The sequence below is a fragment of the Podarcis cretensis genome (genome assembly GCF_951804945.1).
Source record: "Podarcis cretensis genome assembly, chromosome: 8".
Lineage (NCBI taxonomy): Eukaryota > Metazoa > Chordata > Lepidosauria > Squamata > Lacertidae > Podarcis > Podarcis cretensis.
This window is the reverse complement of record NC_137177.1, coordinates 61,064,468-61,091,384: the sequence shown is the minus strand read 5'-3', so window position 1 is coordinate 61,091,384 and position 26,917 is coordinate 61,064,468. Positions and strand designations below refer to the sequence as shown.

Below are 26,917 nucleotides of genomic sequence, written 5' to 3'. Positions count from 1 at the left end.
TTTCAACTCTTGATTCAATATTCCATTTATTGTTTCTCATCGTTTAGCCAGCCTTCCACCAAACAGCTCAAAGAGTGACATACAAGGAAATCTCCTGTTTTATTTTCACAACCATCCTGCATGGCTGTGGGTTGTAAAAAAGGCGATTCATTAATTTAAGAGAACTATCATCAATTCTTGGATAGGTCAAGGATTTAACTTCATTCTTATCTTAAATAAGAAGTATATTTGCTCATGTTTAATGTAACATTAACAGCCATTTTATATGTATTATTTGCAATGGCCTATGAGCATGAAAAAATACTATCCTACATTATCCTTACAACCACTCTGCAAAGCAGAGTAGGCTGAGAGATAGACGGAGACGGAGACACACAGTCACTATTCCAAGGTCATCCACTGAGCTTCGTGCCTAAGTGAAAATTTGAACCCAGGTTTCTTCTGATCAAAGCCCAACAACCTGCAATAGAGCAATATTATGTTAAAACACTGGAACATATCAGTGTTTTTGTGCCACACAGCAACATTTTATAAATGGGTTTGTGTGCTTCATCATTTGGAAGGAAAAGCCCCAACTAAAAAGAAAAAACTGAGCAAACTTATGGAGAAACGAAGCAGCCTCTGTTTAAGAAGCCTATCTATGCATCCAGGAAGCAGGTCACGGGAGGCTGAGTAGAAAATACTGCTGGAAAAATGCTTGGAAGATCTGGGTTAAATACTGGCTCAACCACAGACTGCCTCTCTGATTTAGCCTCACCACCTGTACTATGAAAAGGTGTCCATTTACTTTTGAAGAGCGCAGTGAAAGGATGAGCACGGTGCTGACTTTATCATATAGACCACAAAGCACTTAAAAATAAAGCTTTATAAAAGCGTATTTGTCTCCTGCTTCCAAGCTTGTAATAGACACAACCTTAGGTCTCATCTGCAATAGAAGAGTGCCATTTTATCACTCCTAAACACAGATGTTAAAAAATTCTATCAGTTTGGGGGCGGGGAAGAGAATGCCTGAGAAAACAGCTTACTGATCATGGAAAATGAAGAAAGGGCTTGTTGCCAGCAGGCTACCAACTCACATCTCTTTCACTTTTTCCTTCCTTCCCTGCCCCTTAATACCTCCAAGAACATCTGCTCCTGAAAGCACTTCATCCTTCTGCCAAGATTTAAAGCTAGTCCAACCATGTAGCACGCTGTGATTAAGCAGCCAATTCCTTAATAACTTAGTGCCAAAGCTGGGCAATTCTGGAAGAAAAAAGTTTGCCCTCTACAAAACTGTTCTTTTAAAAGTAATGGGTGGGTTTGCAATTTTAGTTGCAAAAATACCCACAAAAAACCATGAATGCCGCTTCAGAGGGAAACAATGGAAAATAGAAACGGAAACCAGCAAGTGCATACACCATTATTCTGGACTTTTTATAATTTCCAACTTTGCACAGCATCTTAAATAGGATATTTAGGTCACATTTTTTTTGCTCAGCAGGTACCCAGAAGAAGAGAAAGCTGTATTTAGCTGAACAATTTCATTACATACTCTGCTGAATTAAGCAATCTTGCATACATAGAACCATGTGAATTCTTTTGCTTTCCCTGTTAAGTGATGTAAGCTAAAGTGATGGCAAAATGGGCTCTTGTGAATGAGGCAAGGAGCTCTCACCATTGTATGCACTGATAAAGTTGAGCAGGTGCTTAGCCTGGATGGGAGACTTCTGAGGGCTCCATGTAAGCCATACAGCAGCATATAAATGAAGAGCCCAGGACTGATTTAGCTATTTATCTATTTACCGTAACCCATTTGTGCATCACTTGTCACACAATTTGATTCTGGGGTGGTGTTTTTTTAAACAAAAAACAGAACAAAACGCAGTACACAAAACAATGCAATAAAAATAATCTAGCAAAGAAAAGCAGGAAGTGAAATGCTAATAAATTCAAATGCCTAGGTCAGGCATGCCTAACTCCCAAGAGACTGTGATCTACTCCCAGTATAAAAAACTGGCAGTGATCTACCTATTGTCATTGGAGGGTGGAGGAGGGTGTGTGTGGGAGCGGTGGATTGCCCAGAGTTGTTGAGATTTTTATAGGAGGGAAGGGCCCAGAGGAGTTGAGCTTTTTTTGGGGGGGGGGAGAGGATTGCACTGAGTTTTTAAGCTCCCCCCCGTAACTTTTTGTACATGATAAGAATCCCGTGATCTACCAGGATCAGCCGGGGATCTACCAGTAGATCACGATCTACTGGTTGGACATCCCAGGCCTAGGTGAATAAGGTAGTATTTAAAGGTAAAGGGACCCCTGACCATTAGGTCCAGTCGTGGCCGACTCTGGGGTTGCGGCGCTCATCTCGCTTTATTGGCCGAGGGAGCCGGCGTACAGCTTCTGGGTCATGTGGCCAGCATGACTAAGCTGCTTCTGGCGAACCAGAGCAGCGCACGGAAACGCCGTTTACCTTCCCGCCGGAGCGGTACCTATCTATCTACTTGCACTTTGACATGCTCTCGAACTGCTAGGTTGGCAGGAGCAGGGACCGAGCAACGGGAGCTCACCCCGTCGCGGGCATTCAAACCACTGACCTTCTGATCGGCAAGTCCTAGGCTCTGTGGTTTAATCCACAGCGCCACCCACGTCCCTAAGGTAGTATTTACCTAGCACCTAAAAAAGCAATGTTGGTGCCAGGCAGGTCTAATGGGAGATGGCATTCTATAACTGGGGTGCTGCTGCTGAAAAAGCCCTCAGCCCTCAGATTGTCACTCGCCTCACTTCTGATAGTGAAGGTACACAAAGACAGGAATCAACACAGTAGTCAACATAGTGCCTTGAAGTCCTTGTTGGACTCCAACTTCCATCAGTCCCAGCCAGGGGTCAGGAATGACGGCAGCTGAAGTCCAACAACATTTGGAGGACACCACATTGGCTACCCTGACCGGAGAGCATGGGCAGGTGGATAGCATGCACTCCTGTAGGTACCCTGGTTCCAATCCGTTTAGGACTTAAAAGCATTAGAACATTTGTTGGGTTTGGAAGTAGAGAGGAAGCCACTAAAACTCTTAAAAGACCACCAAGATATCATCGGAACGAGCTGTTCACATTCAAATTTCAGCAGTTGTATTCTACACTAGCGTGCAATTTCTGAACAGTCTTCAAAGGCAGCTCCATGTAAAACACATTGCAGTCATCTAATTGGGAGGTTACCAGTGCATAGGTAACTGTGGCCTGGGTCCCTTTGTCTAGAAGGGGTTGAGGCTGGCAATCCAGCTGTACTTGGCAAATGGCAGCCTGGGCAATTGAAGCTACTTGGCAAGCTGGATCTAAGAGAAATGTTTGTGAGTAATTTATAGGGAACACCTTCCCCCATATGAACTGACCCATCTTTTTTGCTTCAGGTGGTGGTATACACTCAAAATACATCCCTGATTTCATCTGCAAAAAACTGAAGGGTAAACTTCTGAAATGTTCCAATGTTTTTTGTTTAATACAATGTTCCTAATGCTTTGTGCTTATCATCTGCTTAAAATGTTAACTTTATTTCAGTTTAACCTTTAAGTAGCCTAAACGCACCATGAATTATGTTCTCCAGAGGCTGAGGATCAATAGTCCTCATCAGAGTGCCTGGTGATCCAGAGTGTGCCTCTTATTTTATTGAACCAGCTGTGTACTGGAATCACTGCTGCCTACGTACTCTGAAGCAGCAAGCGGTAGATTGTATTGAAATTAATTCTCCGTAGCCCAGATTAAAAGCAACCCAACTCCTGGGCTTTGGACAAAAGCTGCTGAAAGCAGTATTTTACTTTCGTTTACCTTGCATATTTTCCCTTTTTGATTAAAAAGTTTCTGGTGCTCATTAAAAAAAAAGACCCTCTAAACTTTTGGCATAGCTCAGTACCTTTTAAAATGCAGAATGAAATGAAATGAGAGTGCACACACACACACACACATACACACAAATGTAATGAAGGCTAAATGGCCTCATTTTTACATGCAGCCTGACCACTTGCAAGAGAGCTGGTTTATGCTGCTGTGAACACTTCTGGTCCCATATTTTGAAAACAGAGTGGTCTTCATTAATATAGACATTTTGTTTCCTCTCCTTCCCTCTTGTGCAAGGCTGACTGTGAACCAGTAGCTTCAGGGTTTAAAACCAAATCCTTGAGTCTAATAATAATAATAATAATAATTTATTATTTATACCCTGCCCATCTGGCTGGGTTTCCCCAGCCACTCTGGGCGGCTTCCAACAAAACACTAAAATACAATAACTTAAGAATTATTACTCAGAAGTATAGGTTACAGAGATCTCAAATAAGCTTTGAAGACTGATAAAAGTAACAAAGGGACAGGTTCACAGCATGATGCAAAGCCACAGCCAGTTTTTAAACAAACCGTGGTTTACAAAGCTTGGTCATTTAACTGGTTTATTTGAAACCACCATCTTTGGTTTATATGTGGCAAGAAGCCATGATTCTGTGGAAAGGGAAACTAAAGTTTGTTGAAGTCCTCCTCCAAGAGGCTGGTCCACCAAGCGAACTCTGTGCTCAGCTAGTCCTCATCTGTCTGCCTCCCTTCTTACAAGTCTGGTGGGGGAAGTTGGCTGCCAGCTTCCTCCTCCTCTTCCTTAGCCTAAGTGTTGTCTTTTATAGAACTCAACAGGGAGCAGGATGCAGGTAGAAAAAGAATTTGTTGGCTCTGCCTAATATGGACTCTGCTTGTCCTGGGCTCTGGCTCCACCCACTATCAGCCTCCTTGCCTTCTACCTTAACAGTTCCAATGGACATCAGCCTTCACTGTCCTCCTCCCAGAAGGGCAGGTAGAGGCAAGGGGAGACCGAAAATCCAAGGCTTGTGGAGGTTCCTTCCTGCTCAAGTACAAATCAAGTCCAATAACATTTAAGGGCAAGAGCAAGCATAATGAAGGAGCCTTCTTAACCATGCTTAGGAGATTGGGAGGGTGTAGCAGGCTTCCCTGACCTGGTGTCTTCCAGATGCTTTGGACTACAACTCCCATCAACCCCAGGCTTTGTTGGCTGGGGATGATGGGAGCTGTAGTTCAAAAATATCTGGACAGCTGCACGTTGGGAAAGACTGGCTGATGGGATCACTAATCTCAGTCCCCCCCCCTTCTCCCCTTAATCACAATGAATAAGCATCACCCTTTAACCAGTGCTGAGATCCAGGACGATGTGGTGTTTTATTGCATACAAAGTATATCACCTTGATACTTTACATTAGTTGGTGGTATACAAACTTTCAAAAAGAATTAAAACAAATTTTAAATATTGTATAAAAGGAAACACATAACAGAACAAGCATGAGCAAGTTCTGTACTGGAGTAATACACTACAGTGATCTAAATATACAAAACTGGCTAACATGAGAGTGGGAGCACTAAAATAAACAAATACCCGTATTTTTCGCTCTATAACACGCACCCGACCATAACACACACATAGTTTTTAGAGGAGGAAAACAAGAAAAAAAAATATTCTAAACGAAACAGTGGATATATGATTTTTGTGGTTCATGCTGTGGCCACAGACATGTGATCTGACGGTGAGTTTGGGGTAGCCCAATGCAAAAAAAGGATGCTGCTAATAATGCAGGCAAGGGGTTTAAGGGGAGAAGGAACATGCATGGGGTGGGTGAAGAAGGATGCTGCTAATAATGCAGGCAAGGGGTATAAGAGGAGAAGGCTCCTCTAATCTCCCGCTTTATTCCTTTGAAGCAAGCAGGCTTTGCTGCTGAAAAACTTTGCTGCTATTTAGCAAGCTGAGTGGGGAGGAGAGAGGGACAGAAAGCATGGTAGCTTTAAAGGAGCCAACCGGACAGGAGCCGATTACACTAGTGTAAGCGGCTCCTTTCCTCTCCCGCTTTGCTCCTTTAAAGCAAGCAGGCTCTCTGTCCCTCTCTCCTCCCCACTCAGCGGCTCTTCTCCCGCTTTGCTGTTTCAAAGCGAGCCACGGAGGAGGGAAGGAAGGGGAACCATGGATCCTCTGCTCACGACTGCAGCAGATCCCCCCGCCATCTTTAGGCATTCGCTCCATAACACGCACAGACATTTCCCCTTACTTTCTAGGAGGAAAAAAGTAAGTGTTATGGTGCAAAAAATACGGTAACTTGAATCATATGTCATCAATTAGGTTTTCTTTAACCCAGTTCTCCCACACATAGCATTTCCCTTCTTACACTATTACTATAATACAATCATTTTTCTATTGTTCTTGGTGGGCAATGAGAAACAGAATCAAATTTCCCCTCTAACAGCATTTTGATGTTTTCGTTGCAATCCACTTACCAATGACTTTAACAAAATAGGCATCAGCTTCAAAGTTATTTTTTAATGTGTGGATGGCAAGCTCTGTCTTTGTGCTATCCTTGCTGAGGACAATAATATCCAAGATTCCCTAAAGAAACAACAAAATATCAGTATTCTTTTTTTAAAAAAGAGCAGAAACCTGAACATCACTAAAATGCAGTCAATACAATGAAGCAAAAAAATACAATAACTGCTGGCAAAAACCATGAGATCACAAAATTAGTTTTCGCTTGAAACAGAGCTTCCAGAATCAGAGCTGTGGGTCAGATCACAGTTGCGAAGAGTTTAATCTATCTATCAAAACACCCACTGAAAATGGTAAATCAGGCTGCAATAAAAGCTTAGCAACAATTTCACTTGTAAAGAATAGAAAATTGTTTTCAGACGTTGGGGAAAAGAGATATTTTTCATTTTAACATTGAATTTCCTTTTTGGTTTTGAGTACATTGCCCTGGCTGCAGTCACACACGTTTTCTCCATACCTGTGCCCACTTTAAGACAGAGCCTCACAACCTGCAAGGAAGTTGGTTTATGCAGCTGTGCAACTTTCTGGCTCCTGGGCTGTATTTTGAAAATGAGTGGCCATCACCAATAAAGTAGCTAGAGCCACACCAATTTTGAATTATGAGCATTGCATGTAATAAAGGAAACTTATTTTAAAAACTCTGAATATTTCCATTTAGTGAAATGGAAAGGAAAACAATTCTTTTATAGTTTTACAGATACAAAATGTTGATCTCTTTAAATTCACCAAAACGTAGGGCTTAGGCCAGGGAAGGCAAAAGGGTCCACATACTCCTGCTTTTGGTCAGGGAGAATAATGAAATAAAAACTGGGTCCCTTTCACCTCTGTCAATGGCACACTATCCAAAAGACACAGGATAGCACACTCTTGAGTGAAAAACAACAGCGCAGTTCTATGGGATTCATGTCTCCCAAATCCAAGGACTTGGCTAAAGCTATAAATGCCAATTTCAGGCCGGTTTAAAGGAGATGTTGGAACTTCCATTAAACAATTTCAAGTCTCGGGTAATACACAATGAAGCATGTCACACTGGTGTTATGGGCACCATAGGGTTGAGATGTCCATCCTCATTCTAAAAACTAAAGGGAAATATAGGAGACACATGGCCAAATGATAAGTTTCCTCTGTGTGTGTTCCTTTTCTGCTCAGTTTTGCACAGATCTAGGCTGCAAGCATCTGCTTTAAGCACAACTTGATGCATTCCAGGCAATGGCATTCCATCCTTCATTATGTTTAAGGGGAAACATGTCAGATTTATGACTTCTCCACAACAGGAAACACTGCTGTGCTAAGCAGATATCAGGCCTGCATTTAACAATGTTTCAAAAGTGTCAAGCGTCACCTCCAGATATTACGGAACATGAAAACGTTTTGAATGACTTATTTGGTAGAAATATGCAGGAAAAATGTGGAGATGTACTTTTCACCCTTGGAGCTTTCAAAGAAACCTGTGGCCTTGGGGAGGGGGGGGAAGGGAATAAGAAATTACATCTAAAAGAAGGGACTCAGAGTGCCTTTGCGATTTGGAGTGAATGGATGTACAGAGGTGGACAAAAGTTTAAAAGTGAGAAATATAGCTGAGGCCAGGAGAAATTTGGCACTGAATGCAGGGTGCCAGATGCAGTGTCTGTTCATGTACTGTGCAGAAATAAATTATTGTGAACATTTGGCAGTCAGTAGGGGAGAAACTAAGCTGGAACCTTATGATTTATGTTAGCTTAGCTTAGTATACAAATGTCCCCAAATTGCATGGGAGGGTCAAGTCGCTAGGGTTTGAGCAGATCAGCTGTCGTGTGTCCAGCTTAATAGTGCAGTATACACCCCTACCTTAACAACTTGGGAATATCAGTTTGCAATATTTAAAGGCAGCATGGTTTCTGGACTAGAAAGATGGACTTGGTCTAGGAAGTAAGAATGCAAGAGCAGCCCTGCTGGATCAAGACCAAAAGACCATCTAGTTCAGAAATGTAAAACTTCTGGATGTTGTTTGACCCCAATTTCCATCAGCCTTAACCAGCATGACCAACGGGCAGGCTTAATGTGAGTTGCCTTCCAATGATGTCTGGAGGGCCATAGGTTCCCCATCCATGAAGCAGATAATTAGCTGGTTTCCAACAGTAGCCAATCATAGGCAGCTAGGAAGGTAACACACAAGGCATGAAGGCAACAATGCCTCTTCCTTTCCCGTGTTGTTTGTTCTGGTATTCATCATATGCTCTGGGCAACTTTTCTTTTTTGAGCCTGAGATTCTCACCAATAGAAGAACGGGCTACTAGCTGGGAGGAAAGACACAAGGATTGTGAAAAAGCAAACCCCTTGTATTTGCTGCATACACACGTATGCAGTTCTGGAAGTATATTTTTTAATGCCACTTTGGCCTGTAAGTAAAAACTGGACATGAAGAGGCTTTTAGAGAGCAACCACTTGTTTTTATTTATATTAACTCCCCAAATTCCTGTTTTTAGGAGCACAGGAAACCGCGTTCCACTTAGACCATTCCTCTATCTAGCTCAGCTTGGTTTACACTGGCAGAGGCTTTCCAGGATTTGGGCAGAGGACATTCCCAGACATTCCTGGAGAGGGAGTTGCTAGGGCAGGATCAATACTCAGTGGTAGTGGCTCTCCATAGTTTCAGGACAGGTAGTCTCGCCCTGCCTGGATATTCTGAAGCTCAAACCTGGGACCTTCTGCATGCAAAGCAGATGCTCTTCTACTTAGCTTTGGTCCTTCCCCAATATTAGTTTGCATATGCTTTCACATGCCTTCTTACTACTCTTTTACTGTTTTTACCCTGTATTTTTGTTTTGATGATATTGCTTACTAGGTTTTCTTTAAATAAACAAAATAAAGCAATGCATAAAAATAAGCCTGAGAACTTCATCTAAACAGATTTTAGCAGATACAAGTGATGGTATACACTGGTGCCTTAGGAAAGTGCCACTCCCTTCCTTTAAAAATAAATAAAAATCAAATGTAAAAAGTGAAGCCCATTACTAACAAAGATCTATTCAAAAGAGCTGAAATGAAGGGTGACTGTTCATATAATCTCAGCGGCTCTCTCTCCAGCTTTAAATGACTTCTCTTCAAACAACTCGTTTGTTTTCATTATGTGCCGTGGATTTGCCCAGTCAAAATATTCCAAGATGCCAGTTTGGAACGAAAGCTCAAATAAGAACGGGCAGATGGCAATTAAGCAGGCAGGAAAACAAGGAAGAGCGCTCAACTCACATCTTCATAAATGTCAAAGAAGGTTGCCACCACAGCGTCTTTGATCTGATTCAGATCCGAGAGCTCCCAGTAGACCTTAAACATACGCCGTGCACCCGCGCAGCTTGCCTCATTGCACTCAACATTCTCCAGCAGGAAAGCTTGCTGGTTGCTGCAAAGGAAGGAGAGAAACATTGGGTGGGTGCAGTTTTGTTTTCCTGCCTTTATTCTTGCAAAGCTGACCGTGAGCTGGGCCCATTTAGGGCATCATAATAATAATAATAATAATAATAATAATAATAACAATAATAAATTTTATTATTTATATCCTGCCCATCTGGCTGGGTTTCTCCAACCGCTCTCGGCAGCTTAAAGCATATATAAAAACATAATATACAAACTCCTGCAACCCTAACACTACATATCTGGGAGTAAGACCCACTGAATTCAAAAGGGCCTAGTTGTGAATAGACATAATTAGGATTGTGCTACTAGTCAGTTAATTATTTTTACTCAGAAGGGAAAGAGCTATTTAGTTCCTCTATCTATCCCCTTTGGGAAGTGCAAAGTGGGAGTGAGTAACCTTCCATTTTTCTTCAAAAAACCTAGAACTCCAGGGAGCCTTATTCATAATCAACATTAAATTGTAAGCAACTTGAAGCAGGGACTAGCCTCCATCCTCCTCACTTGATTATCTTATTCTGTAAAGCAGTATATTTATTTATTTGATTTGTCTTGTTATGAGTTTGGGTGGTCAGTCTGGATGACATCCTGGGTCCCTTCAAAACCTGTATCTGTGGGGAGAAGAAGCCTGCCAAACCAGGGGATTTTTTTTGCTTTCGCTGGCTTGTTAAGTACCACAGTTTAACATAACCAAAGAAATCACTCTCCTGCTATAGACAATTGGGTACATCATATACTTACTTGCTTGCTTACCACCCTTCATCTAGAGATCACAGGGAAGTTAACATTATAACAACAAAAAATAAATGTTTCCATTGCCCTCTTATTTCCAAGAGGTGTCTGTTGGTTGGGGAGCAGGGGAATAATCTGATTGGAGCAGGCCATGATCTTGTATTTGCCTCCCTGCCTCCCATGCTTCTTTCTTTTGATAAGTGCATTATATTTTGAACTTGACCGCAAGCCACCTAGAGACTATCCTGATTCATTTAATATTGAGGCTTTTGCTGTTCTGCTGATGATTGCTCTCTTTTCACCACATTTCTGGCACGGGGCCCACCATACGGCTGTCAGACATGACAATCTACACACACTTAACATTTTTTACATGGAAGAGAAAAAAGAGCTCAGTTTGCAGTAAAGTCACCCTTTTGCCCCTAAATCAAAGGAATGGAGCGACAGGTTAAGCAGACTCCCACTTTTACTTTTAGATTCCGAAGAAAAAGGCACTAGAGGGTGCTGGGAAAGAGATCCTTTGGGCAGGACTAGACATTCCTGAATTCTGTGTTGCTGCCAGAAATGGTATCCACCAGTCTGTAGGCCTATGCCAGGGTTGGCTAATATGTGGCTTTCTAGATATTGCTGGACTACACATCAACCCTGACCATTAGTAGCTGGGGCAGATGGGACTTGGAATTAGTAATATATGGAGGGCCACAGATTCCTCACCTTAATCTATGTCCTGTAATGTGAAACTCACCACACAATATTATGTCATCACACAATGACTTTCCCCTTTCCCCACTCTAAGGATGGATTGCTCCTGGGGTAGAGATCTTAATGAGGTCATTATGTTGATTCAAAGCCATGGTTTTCCCAGTAGTGATGTATGGAAGTGAGAGCTGGACCATAAAGAAGGCTGATCGCCGAAGAATTGATGCTTTTGAATTATGGTGCTGGAGGAGACTCTTGAGAGTCCCATGGACTGCAAGAAGATCAAACACATCCATTCTTAAGGAAATCAGCCCTGAGTGCTCACTGGAAGCACAGATCCTGAAGCTGAGGCTCCAATACTTTGGCCACCTCATGAGAAGAGAAGACTCCCTGGAAAAGACCCTGACGTTGGGAAAGATGGAGGGCACAAGGAGAAGGGGACGACAGAGGACGAGATGGTTGGACAGTGTTCTTGAAGCTACCAGCATGAGTTTGACCAAACTGCGGGAGGCAGTGGAAGACAGGAGTGCCTGGTGTGCTCTGGTCCATGGGGTCACGAAGAGCTGGACACGACTAAACGACTAAACAACAACAACATGTTGATTCACAACTTGACCTAGACACAGAGATACTGTTTTGGGCAGCATGGCCTCACTGTTCATAGAATCATAGACTTTTAGATTTGGAAGGGACCCTGAGGGTCATCTAGCCCCAACCCCCCGCAATGCAGGACTCTCCCTGCCCCCAATGTAACACTTAGTTCCCTCTTAAAGTGGATTTTACTAGAGCTTATAAAAATTCTGTCCAGTCTCTGGGAAACACATAAATCTCAAGGCTATTTTGTCAACATTTCTTGGGTATCTCCCTATGTGTATGTGTTGACAAAGTTTTTTGAAAAGGGAAAACTTAACACACACATAGGATGATTTCATCAGCCAAATCATTTATTCTGTACTGTAAGCTTTGCTTCCTTACTGCGCAAAGTCTTCAAAATGCATGAATCAGACTTCCCCACCCCCACAACTCAATGTTCTAATGAAGCTTTTCATTACCACAGCAATTTTATTCTCAACACCTTTCATGAATATTTACATATTTACTTCCAGTATGAGTCACAACTATCATTACATTGCATCTCCATTATTTCCCTTTGTGTCTCAGCCAAATATCAAAACACACCATTATACAATTTACAAGGTTATTTCAATTTCTTCATTACATATCCTATAAATGTTCCCATTCAGGTGTGACAAAAGGGGACATGCTGGGTGTTGATTTTTTAAAAAATCCTTTTGATGTATTCCTGGTTGAAATTCTGCAGATTAAAATGACTGAAAATGCTTTTCTTCTCCATTTGGTATGGCACTACATGCCCCCTTAACACCAGAGTATAAATTATTAACGTTTGTGGAGCTGTGTAAAATGTTCAACTGTAAATTAGACAAATTCATGGGGGAGAGGGCTATCAAAGACTACTAGCCATGGTGGCTAGGCTCTGCCTCTATACGAGGAGGCAATAACACTTCTGAATACCAGTAGGTATAAACCACAGGAGGAGGAGATAGTATTATGCTCTAATCCTACTTGGAGGTCTTCTACAGGCATCTGGATGGCCAATGTGAGAACAGGATGCTGGGCCTGATGGGCCATCAGGCTGATCCAGCAATGCACTTCTTATTTGCTTACATTCTTAATCTGTTGCAGTAACAAAATGAGTCTTAAGCTAACTTAAAAGAATAAAAAACTTTCATTGTAACAAGCTTTCATGGATGCCTTATGAAGCGCACAGTGTGTTACTTAGCAGTTATGTAGATATATGAGAGTTCAGAGCAGAAGAAAACAGGCAAACGATGGGATCAGGCAACACACACACTAAAAGGTTCTCCAGGCTTACTGCATTTGTATTGCATTGCACTGATATTGTACTCAGATGCAAGTGCCTGCATAACTGTATCTCTCAACCAAGTGAACATTAAGATTTCATGCATCGTGAAGTAGGCCTACAAAAACCTGGACCTCAGTACAGTGGTACCTCGGGTTACAAACGCTTCAGGTTACAAATGCTTCAGGATACAGACTCTGCTAACCCGGAAGTAGCACCTCGGGTTAAGAACTTTACTGGTACTTCAGGAGGAGAAGAGAAATCGCGTGGCAGTGGCGCGGTGGCAACGGGAGGCCCCATTAGCTAAAATGGTACCTCAGGTTAAGAACAGTTTCAGGTTAAGAATGGACCTCTGGAACAGTTCTTAACCAGGTACCACTGTAAACACATTAGACTTTAGAGCACTGCAAGAATCCTTGGTTGTATTTCTTGTAAAGCAGATTGCCCAGAGAGCCCGTGATTGGCTCAACGTCACCCAATAATCTTAACAGATGATAAGTGATTTGAATGCATGATATTCCTTTCCCCAAGGCTCAAACACACCTTTCCCACTATTCCTCAGTGCATGTCAATTTTGAAAAAGGCAGTCACTCAGTGGCAGAGCTAGCTTGCCCATAAAGCTGGGTCTCCTCCTTCTTTGGTGATCACTCATAACCGAGTAAAATTGTCTTCCATAAACATGGTTTTAACAATGAGTCCGTAAGTGACTGTGGAGGCCAATTCTGGACCCACACGTGAGGTGGCCACCTCAAGCGTCACCCATTTTGCTGCCCAACTTTGCTGCTGGTCTCCTTGGCCTCTAGGGGCAGAGAGGGACTAGGCACCAACACCCAGATTTCCCGCAGCAGCGGGGAGGGATCTCCCCCCCCCACCTGGTGGTGTGTGTGTGGGGCTTTGCACTGGCTTCTCTCCTTACAGAGTTTGCACCCCCATCACAAGGTCAGCAGCTGAGCGTTTCACCTCAGGTGATGAAATGCCTTGGGCCGCCCCTGGTAAAAGTACAGGGAAAATAACCATCCCATTGCAGAACAATGAAAACAGGTAAAATAAGATATTCCGCCAGCTAGAAAGGAAATAGTGCTTCAAAGGTCAGTTGCCCTGGAGCTGCCAACGTTTGTATTATTCCAATCTGTTGTAAATTGCCTTGAGGGTCACACGTTTGAATGGTGGAGGATAAAATATTCCAAAATAGATGCATATTGCAACTAATGCAATCTCCATTTGTCAGCCCATTACCCCTATAGCTTTGCATACTATTGTCCACAATTTATGGGGACACAGGTATGAAAACCATGCATTTATTACTCTGTTAGAAAGATTGTGTGATTGTTTTATTGGTCTCGGAATTAATCTTGGGATATTTGCATTCCCCTTCCTTCCATCTCATAAACAGCCCAGTAAAACCTATACAATTATGCATCCAAGCACTTTTGTTTCTGGGGAGACCAAAACGAGACACTCAGGTTGAATTCAAATATTACAGCTCCCACAGGAAGACTGATGAAAAGTGCTTCTGGATGTGGCTGTAACATTTGAAAAGCAGCTCTCAATAGTCTGTTGGCATATTTTGGGGGTGGGGGATAACGTTCCATGGGACCATTAGTGGTACAAACATGGGAGTGGTATCAGTCTTTTTCATTAGATCATGCAGATTACATTTTTTTCTGATGGGAGACTTGGCTCTTTGGGAAACAGGAGTTACAAAATGATGAAAAGTTTTTCTCTTTTACTGTTGACAGACGAGGTCACACTTTTCAGTCTGTTCTTTATATAAATGTTTGATTAATTTTAATAATTACTTAATGTTAAAGTGGCGGAGACAATGATTTCTGCGACAACTTAAAACATTCAGATGCAGATTCAAATTACCTGGATTCTGATATTAGTGACGGCATGGAAGCAGCATAAGCTACATTGCCATCTCATGTTCAACTGCAGTATTTACTGTTTATGCACTGCATTTATAGCATAAATACTATGCACTTGATAGATTTTTCACAATTATTGGCTGAAAAATAATTTCTGACACAACACTGTACTTATTAGCAGAAGAACCCATCATTTCAGATTTTAGTAAAATAAAATATTACCCTTAGTTGTATCAGGAGCAACATGTCACTCCAGAGGACAGTGGGAGATTAAAATGGCAGCTCCTAGTGGGGGCCTGGGAACTGGTGTTTTAATTTCCCACAATGCCCCACATTGTTCTGTGGCATTGTGGGAAATGAACATGGCAGCTCCCAGACTCTTTCTGGGAGTTGTCTATCTGCTGGGTAGGCACTGATGATGATGATGGGAGGAGCCAATTTGTTAGAGACCCACCTCAAAGCTGGACCTGGACCTGAACGATCATAATTAATTGTAGGAACCCCCATCAGAGAGGAAATTCTGAACAGCATCCCATAATACAGACATTATTTCAAAATAGTGGGTTTGAGTCTTCAAGTGAGCCATAAGAAGCCTACTGGAAAGGCTGAATAAAGCAAGTCAATCATGAACGGGTGACTGCTGGATGACAAACTCAGACCTGCAGATGGGTCTGGAAGACAAGCAAGATTCGAGCTGTGAATCTCTTTAGGAAACAGTTTGGGAATTACTGTTTGAAAAGAGTAGTGCTCATCTGCCATTCTTTTAAAATATAGGATGTTGGACAAATATAGAATGTCTACTTCTGCAAAAAGTAAAAGTACATCCACAGACATAATAGCAAGATGCAGGAATAAATCCAAGACCAGTGTCAAGCCTGAAAAGCACACTAACATGATAAAATGCTGAGTTATGCTAATGTTTTCAGTCAATTTCTAAACAATTAACATGAAATACGGACATAGTTGAGCAAGAGTGAAGGTATTTTGATTTAAGGCTGATGGGGAGCCCCCTCCCCCCTTTCCTTTCCCTTCTGAGCTTCTTGGGAAAAGGAAGGAACAAACAGCAACCTCACTGGCACATTTCTGCCTGTTCTTTCCAGGCAAGAAGCAGCAGCAGTAAAAACAACACAACACAGGAACTGCCAGAGAGGGAGAGAGACAGAAGGAGCAGGCCCAAGAGAGATCTTTATTTCTCTGGACCAATCCAGTGGGACACAGGATGAGACTCCAAATTTCACTGCATACTACTCTAGCCTTCTTGCTGTAGGAACATGGGGTGCTGCCTTACAATGAGTCAGACCACAGGCTCATCTAGCTCTGTGACTGGTATGCATTCAGAAAGGAAACCTTCCCAGCCCTACCTGGAGCTGCCCAGAGACTGAATTTCTGCATGCAAAGTGCTTGCTCTGCTACTGAGCTACAGCTCCTCCCTATAAACTATACCAGATTCTTGGTCTACGCTTGCAGAAGATGCTAGAATGGAGTGTACCATTTCATGCTGCAGGGTGGAGTGTACCATTTCATGGGGGAGGCTGAGCATTTCTCAATGCTTCCTTGTGTTAAAAACTTCCTGCAAAAAGAAAATCAGCACAGCGGGCTCAGCTAAGCCTTTCTTCCTGATGTACCAGTTTTCCATGTAGTGTGTGTGTGTGTGTGTGTGTGTGTGTGTATTCCTACCTGCAGTCTGCGGTACAGTCCATTCTACCACTTAATCCTGCTTCAGGTGCTGACCCATCCTAAGGCTCAGCAGTAGTTCCCTAGTTAACTGGACTGCATCAAATCAAATGTGGTTAGTAAAAGATACGCTTCTTTGAATTTCTCACGAGTTTCAAATAAAGGTACAACCTGCCCTCCAACACTGAATTTAAATAGATTTTTCCTTTAAGAAAAGCCACAAAGCAAACTCATCAAAAGCCCTTCATAAAATCACTTAAGTTCTCCGTTTGGGATATTCAGAGAATAAATTCTAAAACTCAGGCCTGACGTGATCACAACTATGGCCAACATCTGGAAATATGCACTCTGCCCCCTCTCACACTTTTCCTCTATGGTGTGTCTATCCCCTTCTTTTCTCTACTTGGTGCTAACCACAGTTTTGCAATACATAAGCACCAACTGCAAGCCATCGTTAACATGAAACAGTTTCTAATGTAACCTTGGCCTGAAAACCTACTTCAAACTCTGATTTACCAGGAAACCATAGCCCATGCTTAATTCTGGAAAGGGGATGAGAGAAGGGAAATTGCTCAAGAGATGGCAGTGGGGGACACACTCTGAGCTTGGCTCTCAGTCTGCAAACTATGGTTTGCAGGGAGCCAGCATTAAATCTGCATGGACCTAAGAGTTGAAATGAAACAACCTTATTCCAGCCACTTACTGGATTCTCCCTGCCCCCTTATTAGCTCACCTAGGAAATATATCCAAATCACCCCAACATTCTTGTACTGTATTATAAGCACCATCCCACACATTGCCAGAGCTTTCTTTCTGAGAGCGAGAAACACCACCAAACTATTTTGAATCCATTTTTGAGAATGATGGTAAGAGCATATAATTAAGTCACTTCTGTGTCATGAGGCCATTATATACATCAGTGTGGCCTTGGATGAATAAAAAGAGGCATGGCCCCTTTTAATTTTACTTTGCTACGGATCCTAGCAATTAAGAACAAGGCTTCCTGGACTAGTAGCACAGCCTCAAGCCAAAGGTTTGCAAAAAAAAAGCTCTTATCACTTAATCACAGTAATCAATCATCAAAATTAGATCCGTGGTTACTAGTATTAAAAGCTGGAAGGGAAAGAATTAAAAGGTTTGCTTCAATTCATGATGTATCCTTAGCAACTAGCTTAAGATTTCTCTCTCTCGGTCTCTCTCCCTCTCCACCCCTTAACTTAATTGTTGAGATTTCTTGGTGAGTCACCTAATACAGCTCATGGAAGTGAATCTTGTGCACAATCTGAAATAAAGGGGGAATTTGTTTCAGTATACTGAATGTTCCTTGTAATGTTAAGAGAAAAGAAAATCTTTTTAAAAAGCTATACTCCTGCATGTTCTTCTCCATCCCTTAGATGAGCAGCAGATGCACTGTTCTGCATTTTCTCCTTCATTCAAGGGAGGTTTGGCAAGGACACAGGGCAGAAGCTCTCTCAGTTGCGCCACTCACTTTGTTGCAGTTTAATCGGCTCTTTTGATTTCTTGACTTTAATGTTTTATTAATTGTGTAGCATTGTTTGCTATACATTTTTAAACTGTACATTAGTTTGAGTGTCACCTGGAAGCCAAAGCTGGCTTATAAATGTTTGCACTCAATATTTCTTTTATTACCAGGACATCCATACAGTTTGAAAAGAAAAACACATTGAAAAATGTGGTTTCTCTGGGGAAACATGATGTTTTATCAGTTATCACTTCAATTTTTGCAGCTCTCTCTCAGACACAAAGCTGACATGTGTTACCGTCAGGGACTGGGCAGAGGAGGAATGGTGGAGACCGCCTCCCCACCCTGACCCTTCCAGGGAGGAGGAAGAGGAAGACAGTAGAGATTTACAACAGTGGTTTGAAGGAGGTCACAGCTCAGAGGCAGATGAGGGGGAAAGTTGGGAAATAATGGCAGAGGAGGAGGAGGAGGAGACAGAACCGGAGCGGCAGCTGGCTGACACAGTGTCATTAGAAAGCATCCCAGATGCTCCATTTCCCAGAACCCAGCAAGCCTTGAAAGTAGGAGAGCAAAGAGCTCAAAGACAGAAGGCATGTGGCAGTGCCCACAGAAGTGACAAATGAGGATGTGGGAGAGACAGGGGGTGGAGATTCACTCGGGACAACACCATTATCCAAGAGGCTGGGTTTTATAGACTCTCTCTGTAAATATCAAAATAAAAAAGGACGGTAAGAAACTTTCCTTTTTCTTTATACTTTCCTCGGCAACCAGCCAGAAGTCACTAACAGCATCCTGACAGTTACATTATTATTATGTCTCCTCCTAGTGAACTCAGGGGGTAAGTGCCAACAGGACTGTAACCAAAACAGAGCTACTGAAAACCAGCATGCCCAAGGTTTGCAGCAGTATAACATATCTTCAGGAAAAGAACCACAAGAATTTGAGGAGGACATGGCTGGCTATGAAAAACCCTATGAGAAACTTCTGCTGCAACATTGCTGCAGATTCTACTCATGATTTATTCTAGATCGCTTGATCCTTTGAGAACCTACAAAGTTTTCAGGATCTGACTTAATGGTCTTCTTGAGTGCGTGGTGATTGGACCTAGCCATGCTTAGCAAACAGAACAGAGGAAATTGTGACTAAGATACTGTGCACACTCCACTAGCTCTCTACCTTTTCTTTAATTTTCTGACCTAACCCACATTTAACATTGCACCAGGTGTTTTTGCTAGCCATGATTAGCTTGAGCCAGTTTGCAAACCAACTCCTCAAAATCATGGTGGAAAGGATTGGTTTCAACCGTGCCATGTTAGCAGATATGGTGATGTGCAATACAAACCGTAGTTTACTCCCGAAATAAAGCAACTTAAAGGTGGGGGATTCACACACAACAGGGGGAAGAGATGTCATCAGGATACTCCCAGTCTTCTAACCATGGTTAGATAATTATGCAAAATTATATCTGCACCAGTATGGTGATGGCTGCGTCTGGAAGCAGGAAATGGCAGGGTGGAAAAGAATCATCTGTGGGCAGAGTAGCAGGCTATTACATTGGTATTTTGCTGCCAACGTCAAAATCGCCCATTTGGGGATTATCAACTTTGAGTCAACAAATAAGCCAGCTGGCTGCTGCTGAAAATTTAAGACCAAAATACAGGTCAGGCTGCTGCAAACAAGAATGAAGGGAAAGCTCAGCTTAGCAGAATAGCAATGTCTAACCTCATAGGACCATCTGTTTGATGTCAAGGCTGAGTATTTGACTTGTAGGATGAGACAACCTCAACTAATTGTACCATTGCAGTTCTTTTATAGTAACACTTACTGGGCAAAGGAACTTGTTTCCAAAGTCCACTAATGTATCTGATGGATGCTGCCTTGCCATCTGCCAAACCACCAAATGGTTTTCTTCTTCCCGATACATCCCTCCCTCTCTTAAAAACAAAAAACTACTACTGTGAACAAATTATGTCTTTTGTAACTAGTTCAGTAACTTCACAACATTTTTAATAGCATGAGCAAGGAATTGTTTGAGTCCCTAGATAGTACTACACACATCAGAACTAAAGTGAATCCTTAGAATATATCAAAATGATGTTCCAAATGTGCCTCCAGAAGGTTCATACATATATTTAAAGGACACTTGGCGCTGAAAACTTTAAAAATTCAGAGATAACTCGCTTTCCTTGTGCATAAGCACTTGGGTTCTGGAAGACATGAAAACGATCTAATCAATTGTTAATCCAATCTAGGCCACCTGTACGAAGACCAGTTCCATGAGAACCACAATAACCTTGGTTTTATATTGCAGCTGTTAACTACTGTCAATATATTTCCTCTCCAAAATGGCATACTAAGTGTTTCATGTTAAGAGTCTCCCCTGCCAATTATCAGCTCAGATTTTACAAGAATTTATAAATATTTATAACCACCTTTGGCAGTTCATTTGCCATTGGGGAAAATCTGATTTTATTTTTAAACGACCACTTTTTTCTTTTTTTTTGAAAGAAGCATATATCCTTACAGTTCTTTACTCCAGTAGAAGAAGCGTGGGTAAATGTGTTAAAATTCAAGTTCTAATCAATTAATTTATAGGCCGTAACAATATATTAAAGTGTTTAAACATAAAGGGGGAAGAAGAACCATGGCAGAATGCTGGAATAGAGGAGACTCCTCCTGTTTGAACTCCTGCCAGTTTGAACCAGATGTGCGCTGTCTCAATCTGGGGGAATAAAAACATTTGCCAGCATACATTAAATGGGTATTTCTCAGGCATTACTCATATAATTATTTCTTTTGCTTCACTGCCTCATTCTTTCTTTTCTTTTTTAAGCTGTTTTGTTTTCCATCCTACCCACCCCCGCCCCGCAAACACACCAAGGAACACATCTTCATTCTATACCCTTCCTGTTATCTTTCTTCTGCTCTTCCTGCATTTGAAAATGGGCTGACATCTCAGCGAAATTATCTTCAATTAAGCAGCTGTGTACAATTACTCCTTAAAAGTCAGGACGATTTGTCTCCTTGAAAAATCACTTGCTTTCTTAAAAGCTTTTAACTGGAACTGAAAGTGGGGCATTCATTAATAAGCGGTTCTTAACTGAACCTTGAAATGGTCCAGAATTAAGGGGAAAAAATGCCCCTTGTTTCACCGTCACATGCTGTGGAAATGCTTCTTTATTTTAGGAAGTATGTCTTCCCCCTCAATGACAGCAATCAGCAACTGCTTTCATCACTTGCTTTCGAAACAGAAAAGGGATGGTATTATAGATGCAACACTAACGCACGCATCACACCATGTATTTGAGAAGCCCTCAGTTGTGAGACACAGTTATAAATGTTATGCACATTCACACATCTAGGCTCTAGCATGAAAAGTTGCTAATCAAATGCTGCTAATCAAAGCCCAACATCTCTGCATCACAAACCATGTTTTTGGCCTTTGGACTGGATGCACAAGCTCATTTTGTTCCTGTTTCAGAAGCATAAGCCTGCAGTTGGGCAGTGTGCGAGAGCTGAACTGCATTTTGGGGAACATGTTCCACACATTTTGTATTTTGTAGCGCTAAGAACATACGTCCACAAGAAGCACATGCCAAACATCAGTCACATGTCGTCCAAATTGCACCACCTGTATGTAGCCACTATAGGTCACTATGTCTTCCCTAGCCCTTTGTCTAAATGGTAAGGGACCATCCTTCATCCAGTAGGATGGCAACCCTCTTACTAGTTTTTAATTAATGGCAGTTTGACACCCTATGCCTTCTTCTCTGGGTGTCTTCAAAAGAAATAAGGATCGAGGCTGCAACATCAGTAGCTGAGTAGGATCTTGTTGAGGCAGTGCCTCCTCTAGTCAATACATTAGGATCCATCAAGGTTAGGAACTTCCACGCAAAATATGTACACAGAAACCCCTTTTGTACTCATCACTCCTAGTAGGAAAACTTTGTACTTTGTACTTCAAATAATCTCCTCTCCATTTGATCCATGAAAGCCCCTTCCTGAGATAACCAAGCTTTTAAGAGAAACAGCTTGAAATCGGTGGTCAGTTCAGCTGAAGTCACTCCAGGTTAGTTAGCTTTGCTCACCCTCCTATCCTTTCTCCCACTTCTGTCCTTCCACGGCTCCATTTTTATTATTTTGTACTCTTAACTGAAGTCAGGGGTCCAGGGACATGCACACTCTTAGAGTCCCCTCCAGGTTTCTGTCAAAGGAATCCCTGTAACACACAAAGCTAAGGAACCTGAGAGGGTCCTGCTTGCTACCAGTTCCCCTACTGCTAATTCAGAAGGAACCCCAGTGGCCTGGAACAAAAAACCACACCCAGAGCCATAGCATTCCCCAGGAGAAGAGGCTGTCCCACCACTCTACTTTGGGGTAAAGTAATATTTATTTTTATTTATTAAATTTGTATACTGCCCTTCATCTGAAGACCACAGGGCAGTTCCCAACATAAAAATACAAAACGAGGATGAAAAAATGCATAATATTATACAAGATATGCCATATGAAATGTCATATGATATAAGAGATTGTTAATAAAGCAAAAAAAATTGAACAGTAAAAAAAGCATAATAAAGCAAAAATAAATACAAAGCAACAAGCTACCTCCCACAAACACATTTAAAAGACCACAGAATGTTAATCAGCCAAAGGCCTCGTTTTAGATAAATGTTTTTGCCTGGTCCCTAAAGGTACGTAATGAAGACACCAGGCAAACCTTCCTGGGGACAGCATTCCACAAATGGGGAGCTTCTTATTAAAATAGTTTGCTGTAGCTGGATAATAACATATTAAAAGCCTCCTGGATCAGGCCAGTGAGCCAATCTATACGAGCATCCTGTTCCCACTGTGGCCAACCAGATGCCTTAATGGGAAATCCATAAGGTGAACCCAAGCATGAAAGCACTTTCCTCTCCTGTGGTTTCCAGCAACTGAAATTACTGGCTCTGACCCTGGAGGCAAAGCAGAGTCAGTGTGGCTTGCCAAGGTGGGGGCTGGGGTGGGGAAAGAGTGTGTGTGTCATCTTATGAGCGCACCTAAGTATCTTCTTTGGATCACTCCTTACTACTCTTCTCCAAAGGTTTTCTACAGCACCTAAGACCCAGCATCTGTGTGACTGCTGATAATAGAAGTATTATGAATTCTTTCTACAAAGCTTCACTTAATCAGAGCCTTGGCATGTAGAAATTTTAATATTACTATGAAAATCACCTTTTGACACTGTCAGCAAGATTTTCTTTGCATTTTATACAGCAATTCCATACATCAGGCTGAAAACGGTTCTTCGGATTCAGTTTTCATTTTCTAAAATGCTTTAGGTGACCATTAGTTCCAAACACTTTTTTTAAAAAAGGAAAAGGAAAAGGAACTCAAAAACTGAAAAGGACTCACTTGAAGCATATCTAGAGCTATGAACAAGAGCTTATGTTTATACTTCGAATAGGTCAAGAAGTTCCACTGCTGAGCAATTTCTTATCTAGCATTCTGTGCTTGCTGAAGTAAATCGTGGCCGAGGCAGCAAGGTAAATATAATATGCTTTATAGATGTATGGCAAGAAGTCAAGAATTTGTAACAGAAGGACATTATTCTCAGTCTCGTTGTAAAAGAACAGTATACTTGGTCTTTTGTATTTCACCTACAGAATATGCTTCCTTTCTGAGAAGATGCTGCAACTTGCATCTGGAGCCATGCAGTATGAATACTTTGATTTATGTAATTGGTAGATTAATCAACTTAGATTAAGGAGTAAAGTGCTAAGTCAGCTATGAAGGCAGATGGTTCCCTCCTACTCATGCGAAACCTGATGGAAAAGAAAGAAGCTCCTTCCTCTTTGCAACCAAAGCTAGTAGGTATTTTTCACTTCAAAACAAAACCCACAAGGATCAAGGATTTAAAACCACAAACAACTTAAGCCGGAAATGTTCAAGTGGAATCTTTCTCCATGCAGGTTTTAAACTTGAATCTTCTGCAGTACTGATCAGATTTGAGATTCTTCATTTTTAGAGGCATTTTGACTAATACAATGTGCAAGAAGGAACAGGAGAAAATATGGCCAATTTTGGTTTCCGGGAGAGATCTTTTTCCAAAGGGTGTTTGGCTGTATCTGGAATTCCTTGAAGATTAACACATTAATAAATAGTTGTTTGAACCCCTTCCTCCCACAACACAATTTTTCATATTAGTGCCATTTTATGATGCATGGGTGAAAGTAATACAAATAGCTACTACAACATAGAACAGATTCCACTATCAATTTCCCTCCAATTTCTGTATAAGAGATCCTCCAGCAGATTATTAGAAATAATGAGATGACATTTACTTATACGAAGTCTGAGACTGACCCTTCCCTTACATAGTAACAGGTCACAGCTAAGAGCTGAGCACAGATAAATTAAATCACTTTCAATAGCAGCCTTCTAATCAGCAAGACATGTTCCTTCCAATAACTACCTACAAAGACAACAAGGAGAGTCAAGAAAGTCCACCAATGTATTGCCGGGGTGTGTGTGTGTGTGTGTGTGTGTGTGTGTGTCTGCTGAAACAGCTTCAGTGAATTAAAAGCTGGCTGAACGAATCAACAATTAGAACAGCAAAAGACATCATACTTGCTGCTGCAAAGCGGCTGTCCCTGTTATTAGTGTAGTACAGAGAGCCTTGAAAAATTAACGTTCAAAGAAAATTCTACCTATTTTGCAGGCACTGGGCCTTCCTGGATTCTGTAACACTGCCTTTGCAACATAAAAATTCACAATCCAGAAACACTGTAGAACGGGTTTGGGGATTTAGGATTACAGAGGATGGTAAGGATTAAATCATGCAAGTTGGGGGGGGGGGGAAACAGTTAAAAGGCTGGGAGGGGGAACAATTGAGGCATGGGGCATGTGTGCAATCGCTTCCTTGCAGAAACCGCACCTCTGGAGAGCTGCAGTAGCAACTCTGGTATGAGAGAATGATGGCAGATAGAGCTGGAAGTGCTGGCAAAATCCATCCTCACCTAAACAGGCTACAGTGCTTTTCCTACTTTGCCTGAGCTCCCAAATATATTAAGTTTCACCAGTAGCACAAGAAGAGGATGCCTACCGGTTCTGTTCAATTATGAAATACAGGAAAGACAGCGTAAGAAACTGGCAAGTTCACTTGGCCAACATTGTTTCTCTTGAATTATTGTGTTACAGTAATCTCATTATATATATCTAATAACATGCTAAATCCTGGGTATCACGAAAGGACTGATGTCTCCCATATGAACCTGTCTGCCTGCTCCAGGGGCCCACAGCTCAGATCTTCACTGCTCCTAGAGGTGACCAGGCCCCACGACAATATGGAACACTCAGTTAGCACTATAGTTTTGAAAATGGTAAAACACCACAACCACGGCAGGGAAGCTTCTTCCCCACGATGCAGCCCTACCATTTTAGGAACCTTTCATTAAACACCTTGAATTTTTTCTCCTTGCTGGCTTGATGCTTCCAGCAGGGCAAGCCAGGAATTTTCCTTACTCCCAATTTTCAGAAGAGAGAGAGAGGAAAAAAAACAACACAGTTTAAGTAGTAGGGCTATTTTCCCTGCAGTGAAGTTACTTCAGTCCAACCCATTATGAGCGTACAGGATATATCACATTTACTGGCTCCTGGGTGCTATATTTGAGCTAGCTCAGAAAAACTGTTTTTTGTTTTGGTTTGTTTTTAAAACATTCTAGAAAAACTGCACTGATATAAACTAATGGATCTGACTTGAGAAACACACGAATAATGATTTGAGCTTATTCATAATATATCTGTTGGTCTCATTCTCAACTCCAGAATTTATGCTGTCCTTTATTAATTTTTAAATAAAAGTATTTATATATTGCTGTCTCACAAAATATCTGGGTAGCGCACAGCAACATGGAAACATTAAAAAATCCATTAAAAGCGGTACAGTTTGCTTATTAATCAACTGCATTTATATTTTGCTTTCTTCTGCAAGGAGGCAACCATGTTTAGGGAAGTTTTTAATGTTTGATGTTTTATCGTGCTTTTAATATTCTGTTGGGAACCGCCCAGAGTAGCTGGGGAAACCCAGTCAGATGGGTGGGGTATAAATAATAAATAATACTAATAGTAATTTGTTGTTGTTGTTGAGTACATGGTTCTCCTACTCCTCATTTAATCCCTACAATAACCCTGTGAGGGAGGTTAGGCTCAGGGGCAGGGACTGGCACGAGGTCAGTGGGTATTTGAACCCTGGTCTCTGAGGTCCTAGTCTGACACTAACTACTACAGCACACTGGATTTCACTGGCATTAGCAGTGCTCCCAACACTGTTTGAATCCATGTTAGTTATCAGTTCCTATGTGGACACTATATCACTAGCTGGGAATCAATAATCAATTGTTCCTTAGATTAGGGAAAATTGGAAGTCTGCTACTAATGACCCAGCAGTAACAATGTGGTTGGCATCTGGATAAGAGATAACTAGCAGACCTGCTGAAATCAACAGACCAGCTTGTCCACCTTTGGACTTAGTCAGATACCACCTTGCAATTAGATACTCAGTACAGTACTTAGAAATTAAAATTATTAACTCGCTGAATCATAGAAATATACAGTTGGAAGGGACCCTGAGGGTCATCTAGTCCAACCCCTTGCAATGCAGGAATCTCAACTAAAGCATCAATGGCAGATGGTCATACAACCTCTGCTTAAAAGCCTCCAAATTAAGGAGAGTCCACTACCTTCCAAGGGAGTTCGCTACGCTGTCAAACAGAAAGTTCTTTCTGGTGTTTACTCAAAATCTTCTTTAATCTATTTGCTTTGGGTCTTACCCTCTGGAGCAGGAGAAAACAAGCTTGTCCCATGTTCCATGTGACAGCCCT

The 26,917-nt window shown here is 41.8% G+C and overlaps 1 protein-coding gene across 1 annotated transcript in view; it reads right to left on the bottom strand.

Moving 5' to 3' along the window:
• The window catches only part of ITFG1 (integrin alpha FG-GAP repeat containing 1), a 116,176-nt gene that overhangs the window by 34,923 nt on the left and 54,336 nt on the right, over nt 1–26,917 (bottom strand). Inside the window, exons 11-12 of the mRNA XM_079988808.1 lie at nt 9,557–9,707; nt 6,283–6,391 (exon numbers count right to left, since the gene is read on the bottom strand). Of these exons, the coding sequence (XP_079844934.1) occupies nt 6,283–6,391; nt 9,557–9,707 (260 nt within the window). The remainder of the gene's footprint in view (nt 1–6,282; nt 6,392–9,556; nt 9,708–26,917) is intronic.